Source organism: Nelumbo nucifera, chromosome 3 (assembly GCF_055504915.1).
Source record: "Nelumbo nucifera cultivar China Antique chromosome 3, China Antique-T2T, whole genome shotgun sequence".
Taxonomy (NCBI): domain Eukaryota; kingdom Viridiplantae; phylum Streptophyta; class Magnoliopsida; order Proteales; family Nelumbonaceae; genus Nelumbo; species Nelumbo nucifera.
The window spans coordinates 55,236,759-55,259,058 of record NC_142651.1 but is presented as its reverse complement, the minus strand read 5'-3'; the positions used below and the strand labels follow the sequence as shown (position 1 = coordinate 55,259,058).

The following is a 22,300-nucleotide window of genomic DNA, read 5'->3' as shown; positions in this document are numbered from 1 at the left end:
CCCCTTAATTTATATACCAATTATTATTTTTAAATTTACATATTATTTTGTTTCAATCATACTTTTTTTTAAATTTACATATTAACTTTGCATTTAATCCGTTAGTTATATCAATTAAAACAATATCATTAGAAACCAACATGTAAAATGCTACCTCTTGTTAAATATATTTAGTCAATTCATTTATTATTAGTGCAAATAAATAAGTGTCAAGTATTGAACCTTGCTGAAGACCTATCATAATCTTAAAATCAGATGTCTCTCCCATAGGTGTTCTAACATCGGTTGTTCCACCCTCATACCTATTCTTAATAAGGTTGAACCACTTTCTTGTCCAGGGACTCCGGCTCACTTTAATTCACTTTCAGATACCAGCTTATATCTAATCATCTACTGCCCGTGTTGTCAGATTCAAGGTTCAGAAAACCGACAAGCATCAACCTGCATTGACCGATACATATCATATCAGGAGAACCCCGATATGCCCCTAATGAGATGTCTTTGTTTTCTGTTGAAGAGTATGAATATCTTCAACTTGGAGCCTTTTGACTGCCAAGAAACCGTGATCCCTCGTAGAATTGTAGGCAGAGGCGCCTAACTTACCTATTGCGTTTTCAGGTCGCAGAAAACAAGCCAGAACATCATCAGATGTTCAAAAGTATAGAGGCAGAGCTCGGGAGTTAATAGCACGAGTCTGAGATGTTTGATCAAGCTGTACAGGTAAAGAAAATCCGATTTTGTCCTCACAAAATTGGTTCTGGGGAGATGTTCCCAATGCATGGCCTCAAGTGTTGTGAGGGCGGTGTGAGGACCAAGTTTGTGAGGACAAAATCTGGATTTGCAGGAAAAAGATGTCACATGAACCCAACCCCTATCGCAATAATAAATAAGAAAAACACGTGAAGTTTTAAACATGGAAAAGGCGAAAAGCAAAGCTCAAAGATGAAAAGCAGCCTCAACACAAACCTGACCAAACGTACCATTTATCTGAGAATCAGCCGAATTAAACTGGAATTACTTCTTAAAAAGTGCTAACAGCCCAAAAAAATACAGAAAACCTCATTGACCAGATATGAGAGAAAAGGATCCAAACTAAGGAACATATGCAAGGACAAAACTCAATGTTGCCAAAACCTTCCCTCTTGAATTAGAAGTGAGCAATAATATGATGAAAAGAACTTCATAAAGAAAAAATTTAAAGATGCCCACACCCAAAAAAACAGTGGTGCTTCCTCCAACACCCCATGAAGAAGAAAATGTTCTTGTAGACAACTAACCCAAAAGCCTTTCTATCTTTTCCTTTGTTGGAAACCTAAAATGTAGCCTCTGATGGGTTCTGCCCATTCCTTGATACTTGATTTCCCAAGATGCCTCTGTCTTGTCGTGGACCTCGCTGATGGAATCCATTACCCCTTGGTCTGCTGTTGTAGTCCCTTTCACTACTGTCCAAGCCACTTCCCCGGCCAAATCCCCGACTGCCACCACCAAAACGCCCCCTAGGTGCATCTGTCTGGTAGCCACCTCTTCCTCGACCCCTTCCTATACAAAATTCACAAGGCAGTGGGAATGTTAATGGATGACTGACCAACAATATAGAAAGCACATTAGAAAATTTTTTGGCAGAAAGCTCAATTGTTCAAAGGGAAATGACAGAAACTGTTTCATGAAAAAGCATATTATATCAGCATCTCCCCGTGTTGAAAATTAATGACATTTTTGTCTTATGCACCACCAATCTCTGGTAACTTTGCTGGTAAGGTTGCGGGTATAAAGATCAAACCAGCAGGGAGAAACAACCATTTGTAGGTAGTTGATTTTTGAGGCTCAAAGAGATGGACAAAAATGGGTTGCCTGGAAAACATTGACTCCAGGAAATATGCACAACAGCACAAGACATGGGCATGGCATGATTAGTAAGGTGACAGAGAACAAGGCCCACATATGATGCAATAAAAGGTTCCAATGGAATACAATATCACTTAGCCCCAACATGAATATCCACCAGGACTAAAACACGTTAAGACAGATGCTGTTGGACAACTTTAAGGCAATACAGAAAGACCACAATATATGAACCATAGGATTCCAGAGATTCATCCCTGGGTTAGAGAAAGGCAAGTAGGCATAACCAAATGCCTATACAACCCATGAGATCCCCCTACATCCGCTAACATTACTTAAAAAACAGAGGTGTGAGAAATCCCCATTGATCATCACTCTCTTCTGCACCATCATAGTCGCTATGGCCACAAAAGTGGGGGAGATATACATAGGCCAAGCTCAATACACTTTGCTTGGACTGCCCAGATTCTTTGATGCAATTCTGGCAACTATAACTATTGTACAATTATATTTTCATCATTCCATAGCTCAATATAGCAATTATTTACCATACATCTTAACAATAGATCAGCACAGGATAAAGATACATACTTCCTCCTCGAGATAGACCAGAGCTGCTAGCTCTCCGTTCCTCAATGTGTACTTGCCGCCCACACAATTGTATTGGAGATGCCTACAGATAAATCAAAGGTACATGAAAATGATACTAAATTAAAATATCCACCTTGACACATGAGGATGATACTATAAAATCAACTATCTTGATAAGAGCAGGAAAAAAAGAAGTCAGTTTCAGAAGAAATAGGAAATTGGCAGTTGGCATATTTCATAGCATTTAAAAGTATGATGGAATAATAGCTGGAAAACCTTATAAATAAAAAAGCAACCACATATTTTAATAATATGGCATACAGTGTAAACAAAGAGAATTTTCTGACCTGAATTGCATTTTGAACACCAGCAATATCTTCAAATTCAACAAAAGCATAGCAAATGCCAACATCCTGTACATCAAACAGAAGCATTTGGAGACAGTAAATATTAATTTCATTCCCTCAAGGTGAGTTTTGAGAAGGGCAGAAAATAGTACAGACCTTCCGGTGCCTGATGGCCACACCATCGGGTTTGATTCTGCCAAAGTTCTTAAACTCCTGCTCAATATCAGAAACAGAAACAGTAGGGGGCAAGTTTCTCACATAGACTGATCTTAATTCACCTGAAACATTTCATGATAGATGACCAAGGATCAATATGATGTTACTATTCAATATGGAAAAAGGAAGAACTTTTACATACTTAATTGCAACAAACCAAAACATTTCCACAAAAGAACAAGTATAGAAATCAAGTTTCCAAGAAAAGGTGTACATGTGACAGAAAAGAAAATTAAAAAGAGATGAAAAGGATACCAACTTCCAGAAAAGTTTTGAAATTAACAAAAAACAAATTTTGGTCATAAAACCAAGTTACTAGAAAGAGAGGATGAAAACAATGACTTTCACAATGTATAGTTCCAGTACTAATTACTAAATATCACATACAAAAATATTATATCATTCCAAAACAAATAAAAAAAGAAGATTCTTGCTAACGTATACAAGTTAAAAAACAAACTTTGACCTAAGACCTGTCAACCGTCATCACCATGAAATAATGACAAAGAAACATTAAATATGATGGGAGAATGGGTGGGGCATTAAACCTTCTTCTTCTGGTGTTGTAACTTCCTCTGCTGCTTCTGCACCAGATCTTTCGGGCACAATAGATGAAGCAGTATTTGACTGCTGAAAAGTAGGTTGCGGTGTTTGAAGCCACTCTGAAGTAGTTGGTGTGCTCTTGTTCAAAGATGGTTGAGGAGCTACAGATGATGCAGATTGACCTCTAGCAATTCGTAGCTTCCAGGTAGAACATTTAAGAACCAAAGCAGAAAAAATAGTGAGCCAGAAAATATATATCTCAAAGAAACAAAGAGAACATAGAAAGCACTTTGAATAGCACTGGTAAGAATTGTGCATACAATAGAAGCATAAGTTTGCTTAGGGGGTTCTCCAACAGGTTCCTCAATTGGGGCAGTAGGAGGGTCTCGCACAGAGTTTATTGCACTTTGAAAAGAAGCAGTAGGCTCTTCCACCTGAGTTTCATCCACTCGATTTTCCACCTCTAAGACTTGCTGCTGCTGTTCCTCTTGGAGATTGTAATTATCTACGGGTTCATTTTCTTCCACATGCACTGGAGTCACAAATTCTGTGGCCTGAATATCTCCGCCCAGAATGTAATCTGAAGCAACTAAAGATATTTTCACAATAGTCAGAAAACCACAAACAGTAACTGTTGAAGGATAGAAATAAGCAAAAACTCATGCTGAAATTCAGAAACAAGTAGCTTCAGATTACTTAGATATTTTCACCATAAGCACAAAATAACAAAGTAATCACCAAAGCACAGAAACCAAATAAACATAAATTGACAAATATGATACACAAGCAGTTTAGGATTCCCCAGTGAGAAACCAACTCATAGGTCCCAATAAGAATCTCGTACACTGGTAAAATTACCAGTTACGGTACTTGGGTTAGTTAACTCTCCGAAAGGATTTCATGATCATACTAGGGCGTCCCCTCATTAATTTAACAATGGATATGACATTGAACAGAATGGAATGGCAACACAGGATTCATGGTTGATCCATATGGTTGGGACAAGGGTTAGATAATGGTGTACTTGGATTATTTATTCCCTGTTTGATAACGCTTAAGGCTCCATTTGGGAAGAGTGCAAGCACCAGCTCAATGCATATATGCACTTAGGTTCAGTTGTGCAGGCATTTGATAAGAATGCATTTGTGTATTGAAAATGACAACAATCACGAATTCCAAGACATGTTTGCATTCAAAATGGGAGAAAAGTTGGCACCCAAAAAAAATGGATGCAAACTTTTGTAGTCAAAGTTGGTCAATGTAAAAAAGGTGGATTCCAGTCGTAGAATTCATTTTCTTACCCATCACAACTAAATCATTTGGCAAAGATACAAAATTATCATTGCAAAACTAAACCAACTTTGCATTTTTATGAACCAAACTTTTCTGCACCCTTCCCAGTGTTTTAAAAGCGCAAGGCGCAAAAAAGGCGCAGGGGTCAATTTGCGCCTGAGGCGCAAGGCGAGGCACGCGCCTTTTTTATGCAAGGCGCAAAAATAAAAAAATGCTAAAAATTAAAAAAAAATCAAAAAATGCCAAAAGTTTCAAAAAAATTAAAAATATTAAACATAATGTTAATAAAAAATATAAACTAAAATTTTAAAATAATGTTTTAAAAAACCTATTATCTAAAATTAAAATACATAAAACATAAGATGTAAAGCATATTCAAATGAGAATTTAAAAATAAAATCAAACATATAAAACATTTTCAACCATATAAAACCTCTAATTTCTTTTTTCACTCAATTGCAGTACTTCACATAGCTAATGTAATGTGAAACATATTGCATTCCTGATTCTACGAGCTGGCTTTGTGCCACGCCCCTCGAGGCAAGCCCAAACAAGCCCACGTTAGATCTTAAATTCTTAGTTTTCACACAAAAAATAATGATTTTATAGTTTTATTTGTTTTTTAAGAAGACATTTTATTAGGATGAATGAATGAACAACATTACCAAATTGGGCTTGCCTTGAGGGGCATGGCACAGGGGTCCGAAGGTGGAGCCCCTGGCCCAGCCGTTATGTTCAAAAAAAAGCAAAAAAGAGCCAAATTTTCAAAAGGTGCACGCCTAGGCTGAGGCACAAGGCGTATCAGGCACACCAGGCGTGCGCCTTTTGAAAGGGATGCGCCTAGGACCTAGACGAGGTGCATACCCTGAAATGTGCCTCACCTGTACGCCTAGGCGCGCCTTTTAAATCACTGACCCTTCCCAAACAGAGCCTAATGGTTAATGCTGAAAGTGCTACATACAAGCATTTCAAAGCATTCAGTTGAAAATTTTGCTAGCCTTATTTCACCAACTCCAATGTACTAGTAGTAGAGATTCTTGTTTTGTTTTCCAAAAATACCCCAAAATGCTTCGTCCATCCTCTACATTTCAAAAACTCAAGGGCCTGACATGGAATAATATTAATAATAATAATAATTAGAAATATAAATAAAATATTAATAAAAACAATAATATAATAATTAATAAAACATTAAAAATAATAAGAAAATAATTAAAATTTTTAATTATTATTTAACTAGTTATCAAATGCTCAATTATTCAATTATTTTTAATAATCAATTAATTGTTTATTAATGAATTATTTAATTATAAATTCTAGATATGTATTTATTAGAATAATTATTTAATCAATTACTTAATTAATTAATTGATTATTAAATGCTCATTTCTTTAAAAATCACTTATTTATAATTTTTATCAATTTCTTTATTTATTAATAATTTTATAGCATTTAATTAATTTCTTAAATAGTTAAACAAACTCCCATATCCAGGGCTAAAACTGCCAATTGTCATTTTTTAAAACCAAACATTCAGATTTCAAAATGGCATTACCTGCATTCAGGTATGAACACCAAGAAAAATTCACTAACTCCGATGCACCTCTTAAAGTAATCATTACGGTTTCAATGTCAGACTTAAGTACAAAAGAACAGGCCCTTAGTTACAATAACAAGAAGAGCTGTCCTCTATACTATCTTTTTATATGAAAACGTAAATAGAGAAAATACAATAGAAAGGTCTGCTAGACAAGCCCTATAGCAAAGATACCAACAATCCAGTGAGAGATTATGTAGCTGCCCAAAAGCACGTCATATGTTCACAACATCACAACTTCAACTACCAAGTTACATCCTCGATATAGAGATAACATAGACTGGCACTAGGAAAAGAGTGCAACATATGCAAGGATATAGAGCCAGCATGGACTGGCACGAAAACACATGCCAAATCCAAAGGGTGCCAATCTGATGGAAAGTTGCACCTCATCTCTTAGCATGGTGTTTGAGAAGTACAACACATGACAAGATTTTGAGCCAACATGGCCTGCCACTAAACATATGACAAATCCCAAGGGTGCCTATCTAGTGGACAGTTAAGAATTGCACGTACATCCCTCAAAATGGCTTTCAAGAGCGAAAGAAATAAAATCATCTAGACAAACAATCTAACAGAAATGTCTGATGAGCATGTATTAATTGACAACTACAGGTAGGCTATTAAATAGTTCCCTGATAGGCATAATTATCAACTCACAGCCTACTCCCAACCATTTGGCATCAGCTATCCAGCTCCTGCTTAAAATTCCATAACTGAATCCATTCATAATTGTTAGAAATTACATTGGTACCTGGCTCAGGATGAGAACTAGGCACGTTCACTGTGGAGTCAAAAGCATTTTGTGCTAATATAGGTGCCGGTTGCTGGTGAATGGGTTCCTCATCAAGGAAGTGAAAGATATCATTGAGAACAAAGTATCCTTTCTCCTGAGGAGCAAGGAAAAATGTCTGCATAAATTTCCTCTTGCCATTGAAATCCTTAGTTTGCACAGAACCTGAGACCATCACAATAACACCTCCATTCCAAGAATCCAGAGAATGTGCTGTCTTAATCTCAATTCCGGTAAAATTCAGCGACATGATAAGCGAATGGATTTGCTGCAAAGAAGATACAGAAACAAATAAGAATTCCAAAATTCCATTGGTAGTTCATGATGTGCAAGTAATCATATAAAAAAAACTGAAAAATGAAACAAAAATGAACTCTCCTCTCGTGCTTACTTGAATGTCTTATGTTGTTCAAACTCTCAAGGCACTTATAAATTTATTTATAAAATGTAATAGCCTCACTCAAGGATATTTTTTAATGCACCACCAGATAAGTTCCTCCAAACTAGTGGGCATAAATGCCAGTTTAATGTTGAATTTGATCTCAAGACGATGATGATATATTATATATAGTCAGATGTTTATAGCATCCTTACAAGGAGAAATAAGCTCTTATGAATTGAGAAAGTAAATCGAACTGAGTGATCAAGCACAATTTCAAAATATCCATATAAAATAACAAATTGATTAAAATCATCTTATAGATATTGTTCCTTGCATACCCATTAGCTTCATCAAGAAGTCAATAAGTGAAAAATAGTTTCTCATCATATAATAAAAGTTCTTATCTCTTGAAATGAGTGAAAGGATCTTTTCAAAGAAAAATTACGAAAGAAAGCATGAAACAAAGATTTCACATGGAAACATTACGGCAAGAAGTTCAATATCACAGAAGTTCAAGAGTTGAAATGAAATGAATCTTTATCATAGTAAACATTTTAACCTTCATCTATTACCTACTTTTTAGATCCATACAGTAATATTTTGGAAGTCAAGCATTCTTTTTTTCCTTTAGTTGGGTTGTATAGAGGGGATGATACAATGTCTAGTTGGTTAGACCTACGTTTCAAAGGCACTTGCTTCTTCAACCAATGTACAATGTATCAAGAATGAAATATCAATTCAGAAGAAAAGCAAAGAAAGTCTATCCTCAAACCTAGTTTTTAGAAATATCTTGTATGTTTTGAACATATTATAATCACATACATCGTCCACCCTCTATCGTGAAGCAGCATCACTTAAGAGTACTATTATGATTCAGCCTGCCCTTGAGTTCTGTTAGTCTGATAACAGCCAAGAAGAGAGAAGAAGAAAGAAGAAAGAAAGAGAGAGAAAAGAGGAGAAAATGAGAGAAGAAAAGTCTGGTTCGAATGAGAGAAAAAATAACCTCTCCCATTCGGCTAGACATGTTTTATATTACTAACATAATGGAAAAGACACATGTGCCCTTACTTAAGTGATGGACACTAGTTCTAATATAATATTACAGATCAACAACCTCAACATAAGTATAAAGACGGAAATACCCCTACACTAACACTTCCCCTCAAGCTAGTGAATATATATCATATAATCCCAGCTTGTTACATATGTAGTCCACTCTTCCCCGACTCAACACCCTTTTGTAAATAAGTCTGCCCATTGGTTCCTTGTATTAACATATGCAGTGCTTATCACTCCATTCAACACCTTTTCTCTCACAAAGTGACAGTCAACCTCTACGTGCTTGGTTCTTTCATGAAACACCGGATTAGAAGAAATATGAACTGCAGCCTGATTGTCACAATAGAGCTTCATTGGAGTGTTAACATTGTATCCCATCTCCTGTAGAAGGTTCCTTAGCCACACTAATTCACAAGTAGTATGTGTCATAGCTCTATATTCTGCCTCTGCATTGCTTCTCGCCACGACTGTCTGCTTCTTACTTTTCCATGTCACCAGATTACCCCCAAGAAAAGTGCAATAGCCTGTGGTAAATCTCCTATCAGATATAAAACCGACCCAGTCAACATCAGTATATCCTTCTATTTCAAGTTTTCCACCACTTTTGTATATCAAACCACAACCAGGAGCCCCTTTTAAATACCTCACAATTCTTAGAACCGCATCCCAATGAGGAACCAGAGGTTTCTGCATGAACTGACTTACCACACTAACCGCAAATGAAATATCTAGTCGAGTAATGGTTAGGTAGTTCAGTTTACCTACAAGTCGCTGGTATCTGCCAGGGTCTTCAAACACTTCACCCATATCACTGCTCAGCTTAGTACTTATTTCCATAGGTGTTTCAATTGGTTTAGCACCTAACAAACTTGTTTCCTCCAGCAAATCAAGCGCATATTTCCTCTGACACAAATTAATACCATGCTTAGACCTTGCTACTTCTATCCCCAAGAAATATTTCAATTTACCAAGGTTCTTTTTTGTTTGAAAATGTTCCTGTAGAAAAGTCTTCAACCTATCAATGCCCGGTAATAACAATATCATCTACATACACCACCAATAGGATTTTTCCTACCTGAGAGTCATGACTGAAAACGAAATGATTAACTTGGCACTTGGTATCATACCAAACTTCTTTACCACCTCACTGAACCTACCAAACCATGCTTGAGGAAACTGTTTAAGCCCATAAATAGCCTTCTTTAGTCTGCATACCTTACCATCCTCCCCCTGAGCAACAAACCCCGATGGTTGCTCCATATAGACCTCCTCGAGCAAATCACCATGCAAGAAAGCATTCTTGATATCAAGTTGATAGAGAGGGGTCAATCATACATAGCAACAAGAGAGATCACAACACGAACCGAATCTACCAATAGCAACTGGGGAAGTCTCTATGTAATCAATACCATAGGTTTGGGAGTACCCTTTTGCAACCAATCGAGCTTTCAGGCGCTCTACACTACCACCAGGTAAATACTTAACAGTATAAACCCACTTACAACTAACAGCATGCTTCCTAAGAGGAAGAGTGGTGAGGTCCCAAGTATGATTATGAGTTAGAGATGAGAGTTCTTCTTCCATTGCACGACACCACCCTGGAGAGGCAAGGGCTTCCTGGACATCCTTAGGGACAACAACTGAAAATAACAAAGAGATAAACTGGCAATGGGAAGCGGAAAAGTGAGTGAGTGAAACATAATTAGAAATAAGATGAAGGGTACAAGTGTGTTTACCTTTCCACAAGGCAATGGGAAGATCAAGATCAGATACTGGGTTTGGGGCTGGTGTGGAGACAACTGTCGGATCTGTTGACGTTGATGGAACTGGAGTAGCACCCGGTACATGTGGGCGATGTGTATACACTTGACGGATAGGTGGTCGTTCAACAGGTGATGGCACTGGAGGCAAGGACTTGGTAATGGCTAGAACAAGGGGAACAAAATCCGCAACTAGAAGTGGAAGAGAAGGTGATGAGGAGGAAGAAACATCACCGGACCCCAAGAAAAATGGAGTAGACTCAAAGAATGTAACAGAAGGCAAATACAAAGGAACGTCGAGAACTAGGACGATAACACTTATACCCTTTCTGGGTCCGGGAATAGCCAAGGAAGATGCATTCAATGGATCGTGCATCTAACTTGTCCTTCTCGGGGCCTAGATTGTGGACGAAGCAGACACACCCAAAAACCCAAGGAGAAAGAGGAAACTGAGACAAGGTGGGAAACAAGGTAGTGAATGGAGAATGACCATCAAGGATAGACATGGGCATCCGATTAATCAAGAAGCAAGAAGCACCGCATCACTCTAAAAGGGTTTGGGAACATTCATGTGAAGCATGAGGGATCAAGTTGTTTCCAAAAGATGACGATTCTTTCTCTCAGCCACCCCATTTTGTTGTGGGGTGTAGATACATGAGGTATGATGTATAATGCCATGTTGGTTCAAGTATTCTTGAAATGATAAAGAGAAATATTCACGGCCATTATCGGAACGAAAAATTTTAATGTGAACACCAAATTGGTTGCGAATCTCAACATAAAATTTTTGGAAGATGGTAAACAATTCACTCCTTTCTTTCATTAAATTGAGCCACGTCATCCTCGAATAATCATCAACAAAAATGACAAAATATCTATATCCATTGTATAACATCTATTTATAAGGACCCCAAACATCTGAATGAACCAAAGAAAAAGGACTCGACACACGGTTATCAACCCTAGGACTAAAGAGAACACGACGATGTTTCCCCAACTGACACGACTCACAATCTAAAACAAAAAGTTGACTCAACGAAGGAACCAAAGATTTCAGAACTTTCAACGAAGGATGACCAAATCGACAGTGCCACTGGAGAGGAGAGAGATGACTGGAGAGCTGTTGATGTTTTTCCACCACTGTCAAGATAATACAATCCACCAGCTTCATGCCCTCCACCAATCTTCATCCCCGTCTTGAGATCCTGAAAAAAAAACACAAAGGGTAAAAGGTAATAGAGCAATTGAGTGACTTGGTCAGCTTACTAACTGACATAAGGTTAAACGGAAATTTAGGGACATACAAAACTGAGGATAAAGATAAGGCGGTCATGTTAACATTGCCAACACCACAAATCGATGATGTGGAACCATTAGCAAGGGTAACAGATTGTGATGTTGAGCAATGAGAGGGAAGAAAACACACCTGGAGTTCCAGTCATGTGATCGAAGGCTCCAGAGTCAATAATCTAGAGATTGGGTGTGGATGCCGAACAAGCCATACTTGAGTGTGCGAAAGTAGTCGTGTTCTGCTGAGATGTGGATTGGACAAACCTCATACTCATCACGGGGAACACTCACCATCTCCTTCCCGGGAACATCTGTGGATGTACGAGTCATCTGATCAGCTGAACGACTCTCCTGTCTGAAACTGGTGTCACTAGTCAGGGCATGATCAGCCCAAGTCATAGCAATAATTAATGGTATGCCCATCCATACCACAACGAGTACATCTCAGACCCAAGCCACGTCCTCTGCCACGGGCTCCCCCTGAATCTCTACCTCCAATACGACCAGCACCACGGTTATATGCAGGTCCACCACCACCACTCTGGCCATATATCGGACCACTGCTACCACCACGACCAGACTGAGCTCCTCGAGCTCCACCCCTAACACCACGGCCCCTTGATACTACAAAGGCCGATCTATCAGAAACATTAGAGTTCTCAGTAGATCCAATGGAAGTCCTCCGAAGTCGAGCAAACACCTCTTCTAAGGAAGGGAGAATTGACCCTCCTAGTATCTGAGCCCGCACTGGTTCATACTCAGATTTTAGCCCCACCAAAAATCGAGTCACATCAAGTTGTTCTCTTTGTTGTTGCTGAACTTTGGCATCAAACGTAAGGGGGTGATAAATATTTAACTCATTACGAATGTTTCTCATATTAGCATAATACTCCTCAAGACTCTGATTGCCCTGTTGCAGATTAAAGTATTACTAATACAGCTGATATACTCCAGTTGTATTGTCTTGACCAGAATATAACTTCTTAGCATGGTCTCACACATCTTTGGCAATGCCAAGAAACATGAAATTTACACTAATCTTGGGTCATATTGTTCCATAACCACGTGATAATCTGTGCATCCTCTTGTTCCCAGTCATCATACTCATGAGAATCAGTAGAGGGTTTCTCCTCCCTTACATGTTTCACCTTCTTCTTTGCCTTTAGAAAAACTTCTACAGATTTAGCCCAACGTACATAATTCTCTTCATTCAGTTTAATGGAGGTCATTTGAACATTCAGGTAGTCAGTAGGTATCATCACATTAGATTTGCTATCATTGTTATCTCCCATTGTTGAATTCTTTTATCATTGAATTTGGCACACTGCTTGATCACACTAGCTTTAGCACTTGTTATTGCTGAAGATTGCACTCTTTACACCACAAACCCTACCCCACAATCACCTGAAATCTCACCACACTATACTCCCCCTTCGAATCACACAAAAAAATAGCACAAACCCTAACACACTACAGTCTGAAATCCCACCATATGATCTGAAACATACTTCCTATTTGATTCATAATAAAAATATGCATAGAAATCTCTTACCTCATCACCCGAAAAACAGACTACACAAGACACCCACAGCACCACACGAATCAGCCCTCTTCTCTTCATCGATTAGGGGAGGGCTTCTTAGAAACCACAGCAACCGACCATGAACAACACAACTGGAGGCATAGAGACCTCCAAGGGAAGAGGGCGACCACTCCTTTTCAGCCGTTTCCCTTATCTCCAATCGATGGCAGAGAAATCAAGAGAAAACCCTAAATTGAGTGCGCAGAAAACAAAAATCTGGGTAGATCCGAGTTGCTTAGTTGTGCTCTGATACCATATTATGATTCGGCCTACCCTTGAGTTCTGTTAATCTGATAATAGCCAAGAAGAGAGAAGAAGAAAGAAGAGAGAGAGAGAGAGAGAGAGAGAAGAGAAAAGGAGAGAAGAAAAGTCTAGTTCGAATGAGAGAAAAAATTACCCCTCCCATTCGGCCAGACATGTTTTATATTACTAACATAATGGAAAAGACACATGTGCCCTTACTTAAGTGAGGGACACTAGTTCTAATATAATATAACAGATCAACAACCTCAACATAAGTATAAAGACAAAAATACCCCTACACTAACAAGTACCATATATTTGAATGAATGAACCATGTACGTGTTTCCTTTCTTTTTCTTCAATTTTTGGTTACAAGATTTATGTATTGACTATTGAGAACTAATATAACTTATGATATCCTATTCTTTTATCAATTCTTATCTCTTATTTTTCTTGGATAGATTTACACGTGATATAATACAACACATTGTAACACCTTGGAAAGGGAGAGGTTGTGGCATGAAGTGATAACTAGTATACATGGCAGATTGGAAAATGGATGGGATGTTGGTGTATTGCGTCGAGCCACTTCGGCAACTCCGTGGAAAGCAATCCAGAGTATCCTCCCTCAATTTCTCAATTTTGTCAGGTATAATGTCAACTATGGTAACTCTATTTTATTTTGGGAAGACATATGAGTGGGAAGCATTGCCCTTAAGAATCGATTTCCATTTCTCTATTCCCTTTCCCTCTACAAGGAAAAAGCTATCTCCCATTTTCTTCCTTCACCTGTCTCACCCTCATCCTTAAGCTGGGACTTTGGTTTTCATAGGGGCTTGAGGAATGATGAACTTATTAGTGTCTCAGACCTGTTATCTCTTCTTGGCAGTGTTTTTTTGGACCCTCTTAGATGAGATATGAGATTATGGTCCCCTCATCCAAAAGGTTACTTCACATGTGCTCACTTTTTAAGGCCCTTTACTCTTCCCCAAGACAGTTGGGTTTTCCGACTAAGGAGATATGGTCTAAACCTGTTCCACCTAAAATTATTATCTCCCATTTTCTTCCTTCACCTGTCTCACCCTCATCCTTAAGCAAGGACTTTGGTTTTCATAGGGGCTTGAGGAATGATGAACTTATTAGTGCCTCAGACCTGTTATCTCTTCTTGGCAGTGTTTTTCTGGACCCTCTTAGATGAGATATGAGATTATGGTCCCCTCATCCAAAAGGTTACTTCACATGTGCTCACTTTTTAAGGCCCTTTACTCTTCCCCAAGACAGTTGGGTTTTCCGACTAAGGAAATATGGTCTAAACCTGTTCCACCTAAAATTATTATTTTTTGCTGGGAGGTGTTTTATAGAAAGATCAATACCTTGGACTGCTTGTAGAAGAAAAGGCCTTTCATGTGTTTGTCCCCTAACTGGTGTGTACTTTGCAGGGCTAGTGGTGAGAATTGTTTCCACTTACTATTATCTTGTTCTTTTTTCTGTTGCTATTTGGAGTTGGATTTTTTGCTTTGTTTGGGTGCAAGTGGAATCTAACCACAGATGTTAATCATCTATTTGATCCTTCCTTTTTTGTGTGGCCTGTAAAAAAAGATAGAACTATGTGGAGATGTATTAGAGCAGCTGCCTTATGGACAATTTGGGAAGAAAGATATGCAAGGTTATTCAAAGAAAAGGAAAGAATCATTCAAGATGTAGAGGAATGTATTTTGACCAGGGCCACTCATTGGTTGAGAACTCTGGATTCCTTTCATACATTTTCTTTTGATGATATTTGGAGAAACTAGACAGTTGTGGTGCTAATAGTCAAACGAGGAAGGACAGGATATCTGCAGTGTGGGTGCCTCTGTCTAAAGGTTGGGTAAAGCTGAATTTTGATGGTAGCAGCCAAGGATATCCAGGCCCATCGGGGATAGGAGGGGTGTTGAGAGATAAGGACAGTAACATCTTAGCCTTGTTTTCAAGCCCCGTGGGAAGAGGAAACTCTAATAGAGCTAAGATATCAGCGGCTGGACAAGGTATTCAGATTGCAAACCAATTAGGAGTTCAGAATTTGGTAATTGAAGGAGACTCCAAAGTTATTGTAGGATGGTTGACAGATCCAGGCTAGGTTATGTGGCAATATAGAGACTTATTGAGGAAAGCTAATTGGTTTACAAGGAGCATGACTATTACCTCTCTTTGGGTGGGAAGAACAGCAACCACCTTAGCATATGGGTTAGCTAAGCAAGGGGCTTCAAGGAAGCATTTATTTTGGGCTGCACTGTAATTTTATTTTGGTTTTAGCTTGATGTAATTCTTTGATAGGAGAAGTAACAGCTTGTGCCTTTCCATGGGTATCCTGTAATGCTTTAATTTTCTGGTTTTAATAAAATTATCTTCATTCATCAAAAAATAATACAACACACTGTAACCCATTTTTATATTATATATAATATATTTTTTTAAATAGCTCAGTACCCACTTACCCAATTTCATGGAAACAACCGTGAAATTGGGACAGAAACCTGTAAGCGGGTTCAGTTACTCATACAATTTGATTGTTACCAAACAGAGCCTAAAGCTATTGTTATTTTCTATTTGTTTCTAATGAATACTATTAGGGAATTGGTGTTTAGCTCTAGTTCAGTTTATGCAGGTTTTTGTATTAGAATAATTAGCATTTTATTGATATTTCTTGTTTATTTCAAATGTGAAATATCAGGGTTTGTACGTCAAATTTAGGCTCGAATTCGAGCTTGCAAGCTCAATTAGGTTTTTGAAATTTCGAGCCAAACTAGAACTTATCAAATATTTAATCAAACTGAACTGAAACAGGAAAATAGAGGCCATATTGAACTCAAGCTCAAATTTGAATATAGGAGTATTTAAGTCGAACCAAGCCAAGACATGCTGAAGTTTGACTCAGCTCAATTTGATTACACCCCTACATATTGTGTTAAGAAATGACTTGCAAATCTTTTTTGACCAGTCCTGTTCATTATTCACCAAAACACTTTAAGGTATCCAATAAATTCCTCAACCACCAGCTCAAATACAATATTCTTCCAATATGAGTAGAACATGAAAGCCCATTAACCACCTTTATAGCATCAAACAATTGATCATCCATAAAAATAGCTTGTTTAAAATACAATAAGACAATAGAACATCCCATTGCTGTATAGCCTCATGGAGAGACACCCCCCATGCCAAGCAATCTTCGCTCATTGTACATACAGCACATTCCAACAAAAATGATTCACAGCCCATACAGCTGTGAGTCACTACTAACAAAAATGATTCACAGCCCATACAGCTGTGAGTCACTACTAACTATTATTAATTCGTAGTTTCCATATTTCTTTACCCTGTTAATTGAGCATGTGTTGATTTTAAATAAATTTTGTTCACTTCTTGCTCAGACATCAGGATTGTTTTCCTCAGTTCATCAATTTGCTACTAAAACTTTATAGATTCTAGACATGAAACATGCATTCCATATGGGTAAGATTCGCCAAACAGTCGGGGCTACACCAAATTGAAATAGAAGGGGATTCCAAATTGGTAATTGGATGGATGCAATAAGATGTTTGGGAGCCTGGATACATAGACAGCTCAAAAGGGAAATATAAAGTTTAACAAGGGAGGTGGATGCTTGCTTTAAGTGGATGAGAAGATCAGCAAATGGGCTAGCAGATACTTTAGCAAAACAGGGGGCAGTTAGAGAGAACATGTTTTGGGTAGCTTTGTAATTCATCTGGTATTGGTTCAACACCCTATACTAGGGGTTGGTGTCTCTATTTTAAAAATCTCATTAATGAAGTTGCCATTTCCAATAAAAAAACATGTTTATCATTTTATCTCAGAAAGAATAGAAAAATGAAAAGTAAAAGGGGGAAAAAAGAGAAGCACATTAAAACATAGAAAATTCCATTTTTAATCTCCAAAATAACCAACACATTGTGCACACAAGATATGCAGAAAATTAAAATACTAATGGTTGTTGTCAGGATAAGAAAAATGGAATCCCTATGAGTATATGAACAATTCCATAGTGCATTATTGAATTCCATACAGAAATATGACAAGATTAATAATGAATCAAAAGGTACAGAGCTGCAAGCATATTCACCTATTGTCTGGTTAGGTTCAATGACTAGAAGCAATCCCAACCCCCAATGAAGGGCTAGAAAACTTAAATACAAAAAAAAAAGAAAAATAAATTTGACCAAAAGAGAAGTAGGATAGGATGTAGAATATGTAAAGGCAACATTTAGATATGCAACCATCTTTAAATAACCAGATCAAAGAGTTGTTATTGATACAAAAGATGGAAAGGATATAATCCTCTAAATTCTCCATCAAAGAGGAGCCAGAAACTAGGGGTGGGCACAAACCAAGCTTTTCACAAGCTATGTAAGCACGGCTCGCGAGCCTTCAAGCTTATATTATATATAATATTTTTAATTTATATATATAATAACAAATAATTTTTATATGTATATTTTTTTTATATGAAGCTTGACTCATTATCAAGCTCAAGCCAAGCCAAGCTCAAACATACAAGCTTTTGAGTCGAGTAAAATTCAAGCTCATGTCTCTAGCTTGAATCAAGCTCAAGCCCAAACTCAAGCCTGAAGTCTTTCTGGCAAGCCAACCTCAAATAGCCAAATATTCGGCTTGGCTCAGCTCAAATCCACCCCTATCAGAAACCAATATTTTGTAGTAAGGGTATTCAAGTGGTAATCTAAGATTAATCCAGCTTGATTAAGAATCCAATGATATAGGCCATTCAAGCAAGGTTCAAAATATCGTTACATGTCGGCCCATAACGGCCAATACATATTGTATCGTGGCCTTCCCGATATGCCCCTACAGGGGGTGTTTTGGGTCAGACCATGGTTCAGAGGGTAGCCCAGTGTATCGGCATGTATCGATACTTTGAACCTTGCATTCAAGTATGGGTCAACATGTGGCATGACAAGGAGAAGCCACTGATTTAGCCTGTCCAAGTGATGTGCCACTATTATTACATTGATCTATGGCATACAAGTACCCAAATTCAAACTAATCATCTAGGCAACGTGAGTAACATAACAGAATTTGCACCATCCAATGTGTCACTTTATGAAATCAATTGCAGTTCTAGTCATTAGAGTCTTATTTGAGGTTTACGCATATAATGAAGTTGTATTCTTATATTCAATTACGTATGATCTCCTTTCCTTTATATTTCATCATCCAAATAAATCAAAAAGTCCGATCAAATATCACAGAGATGTGAGCATCCCTACACTTCAAAGGGATTGGACTGTAGGGACAAACACAATAGCCTAAAGCTATATCAAATGAGAAAATCCCTTCAAAATCATAATTTTATTGGATGCAATAGTCATTGTGCATTTCTGTTTTGTTTAAAAAATACAAAGAAGTGAAACCAAATTTAACCAAATCCATAGCAACAGAACCAAAACTCAGAGTATATTACGATGAGATGCAAATATAGCCATATTAAATGAACAACACTTTCAATAATCACCATGTATTTGTATTTGGTTCAACAATGAGAGAGCATAACTATTTAAAAAAAAAAAAAAAAAGTGTTTAAAAGAAAGAGGTAGAAGAAAGCACAAGGGCCTTCTAGCCCCAAGGTGTGCACCCTGATGAAGAAAGGTGCACTTTTTTTAAATGAAATAAATAATATTAATAGATTAAAAAATATGAAAACTTGGACTTCAAAAGAAATTAAATGTTTTAAAAAGCTTATTAGCTCAAATCGAAATACATAAGCATAACATATAAAACAAATTCAAAGTGAAAGTAAAATCAAACAAATGGAGATCATACCATGCTTAAAGCACTCAATAATTCAAGCATAAACTTTTAACAAGTCTTTCTATCTCCAAGTTGCATTACTTCAAGTTGCTAGTGTGATATTAGACATCTTGAATTCCTAATCCTGAGAGATAGGAGCATTTACAGTGATAATCTCTTCAAGGACCCTTAAGGCAAGTCCAAACAAGACCATTTGGAGGATTTGGAGGCGTTGCCACTGGCTCAAACTTTTGGCCCATATAGATAAGGAGTTATTTTATTATTTTAATCGCAATTCATTTTATTTTAGGATTAGAGATTAGAGATCATCTGTATTGTTGTTGCTTCTTCAGTAGAAATTTTGCTATTTGAGATGATATCCATAACAACTAAGGCTTTAGGTATTGAAAAGATCTATTTTTTTGTTTCTTCTAAGAATTATTAAACCATTACTAGTGCATGAGCACCAATTAAAGGTAAGTTATAATTAAAAGATCATTAGAAAGATGTAAAACAAATATGCATAAATAAAAAAGTAACCAAAAAAATGCAAACTTAAAAAAATGTGCATCTGACCAAGATGCGATGCACACCAAAAGCATGCCTTTTGAAAGGGCCTGCACCTAGGTTGAAGCAAGGCAAATAGCTTAAAATGTACCTCACCTGTGCACCTAGGTACACTTTTTAAAACACTTAGAAAACCTAGTTTCAATCTAGAGACTTAATCTAATTAAATCCTTAATATTTCCTAGACAACTAGTTTAAGTTCTAATGTAGATAAGATATAGAAAAAAGCAAAACAGTATATAAAATTGTAATATTGGGTGCTAAAAATATAAAATATGCAAAAGTTAAAAGGAAATTGAAGGATTACATCATTTACTTTACCAATTTTGGTTCATATGCATGCATGCGCGCGTGTGTGTGTGTATATATATTTGAAACTGTAAGGTAAAGTATTTCATTAAAATAAAACCGGCTCTTAACAGTATTCAAAAGCATTTACATTGTTCAGTAAAAAACAAAACCAGCTTGCCCAACCAACCAAAGTTCCTTTATGTCCTATCACTTTCACTGGCCTAAATAGTCAATATTCCAGCCTTTGAACACCTTGTCTACAAATGAACTGTATGTCAGATACAGAAACCACCCAAGGCTTCTATGCTATGTCACAATCTAAACATTAAAAGATTATTCTAGGAAAAGTCTCTGATACAAAATTAGCTCCTAGGTTCTCATACAAGTTAATAATTGATCAAAACTGCCATAAGACCGTGCCAAATACAGTTCGTCCTATATACTTCTGAATGTCACTACGAAGTGAAAAATAAGGGATCTTACAAAATATGCCTGACGAATGCAAAATACTAACAGATAGATATGCGAATCTACATCTGATTAATTGAACAATTATCATTCAGATCTATGGGAAACAAGACTAGACTGGTAGAAATGCAATTTTATGAATGATAAACATAGAAAAAAACAATAAAAATGACAGAAATCAAGCTAATAGTTCCATGCACAACGCCAATGTCCAACTGATTCTAGCAATGTAAATATCCAGTTCATACTGTTCCAAATATTTTGCGACTAAAAAACCAAAACTTCGAAAAAGAAATTATCGCAAATATTACCAGCATTGCGGTTGCAGACTCTGTCCTGCTCCCATCAACACGAAGCATTGTACTTAAATCCGTGTAGAACTGGTGAACAAAATCCGGTTGCTGTTGAAGAACTTGATAATACTGCCCAACAAAGTAAGAACCAACCTGCAAAAAAAGGAGCAAGATACAAATAATGAGACATCAACACCATCAAAACAACAATAAGAACACCCAAAAATAAGGTCCTCTTTTCTCGAATACGCCATAGAATCACCTGAACAGCAGTGACGTGAGTCGCCATAATCTCTCTCTACAAAAACATGCAGAGACAAAAGATCTCGAAACCCTAACCCCGCCAAAAACCTAGATCCGGAGTGCTCGAACCGATCTGTAAAACAAATCCTATCCGATTATTTGAAGTTCCAACTAAACCAAAAATCAATTTCTTTTCCTTTTTTCTTCGTTCTTCTTCCGCAATCAACAGTATACCACTGTTTCTACTCAAAAAAAAAATCTGAGATATATCGGATTAGAGAGAGGGGGGTTAGAGAGAGAAACTAGAAAAAAAAAATCTAGAAAGAAGGCGAAGAAAACCTCGCGATTAGATTCTGTGACGATGTTGCTTCACTCTGCTCCACTCTTTTTTTGTTTTTGTTTGTTGTTTCAGCTTTCCTCGCTATCACTTCCTGTTCGCCTAAACCCGGGCGTAATTTAATAGGAAACAACCACCTCCCCTACCACCCATTGCTAACTTGCGCTGTAGGGGTTTCCAGCTTTTCGCATGCGTTTAACTTTTTCCGGTCCACAGTTTGTCTTATGTTTTATTGATGTTACCAGAGCACGTGCGCCACGTTACAACATTTGCACACGAAACACCATCCGTTGGATTTTGAGGATTGATACTGTGCGACGTACAACAACTAAAACACATCGATCCCGATGAATGTAATCCAACGGTTGAAAAAGCCCAGTTTCTTTTATTTCAGCGGAAACAAAAAAATGCTATATAAATTCTTGAATAAAATAATAATCAAGCATTAAAAACGTAAATATTTTTATTAAAAAATTCATTTATATCAATGATAAAACAACGGATGGTGTGTAAAGGAAAGGTAGCTTCAAAAGATGTATAAGGACAAATGGATACAAATAGGAAATTCAAATAAATTCTAAAAACTATATTAATAACAATAAATAAAAATTATATATAACTATAAATAAGACATTAAAGTTTTGAACATAAAAGACACACTTTAATGCTTTATAAAAAGTGTAAGATATTGAGACATAATTGTTAACTATTAAAAATGATAAAAGAATTAAAATGTGTATTTATGTACCTTAATTTTCAAA

General features: G+C 37.0%; 1 protein-coding gene across 2 annotated transcripts; it reads right to left on the bottom strand.

Annotated features, from left to right (window-relative positions):
- Window positions 1–982: 982 nt before the first annotated feature.
- Window positions 983–21,682, bottom strand: LOC104600972 (nuclear transport factor 2-like). Of its 2 annotated transcripts, none has more exons than XM_010264149.2 (10): window positions 21,542–21,682; window positions 21,222–21,335; window positions 20,978–21,112; window positions 7,184–7,490; window positions 3,860–4,128; window positions 3,545–3,737; window positions 2,937–3,058; window positions 2,781–2,846; window positions 2,434–2,515; window positions 983–1,539 (listed from the first exon to the last, which is right to left on the bottom strand). In XM_010264149.2, the coding sequence occupies exons 2-10, from the start codon at window positions 21,246–21,248 to the stop codon at window positions 1,313–1,315; spliced, it is 1,428 nt and encodes a 475-aa protein (XP_010262451.1). In that variant the 5' UTR covers window positions 21,249–21,335; window positions 21,542–21,682; the 3' UTR covers window positions 983–1,312. The 2 variants fall into 2 exon arrangements, with proteins under 2 accessions (XP_010262451.1, XP_010262452.1); XM_010264150.2 differs by having other exon boundaries at window positions 3,860–4,119.
- Between the last annotated feature and the right edge of the window lie 618 nt (window positions 21,683–22,300).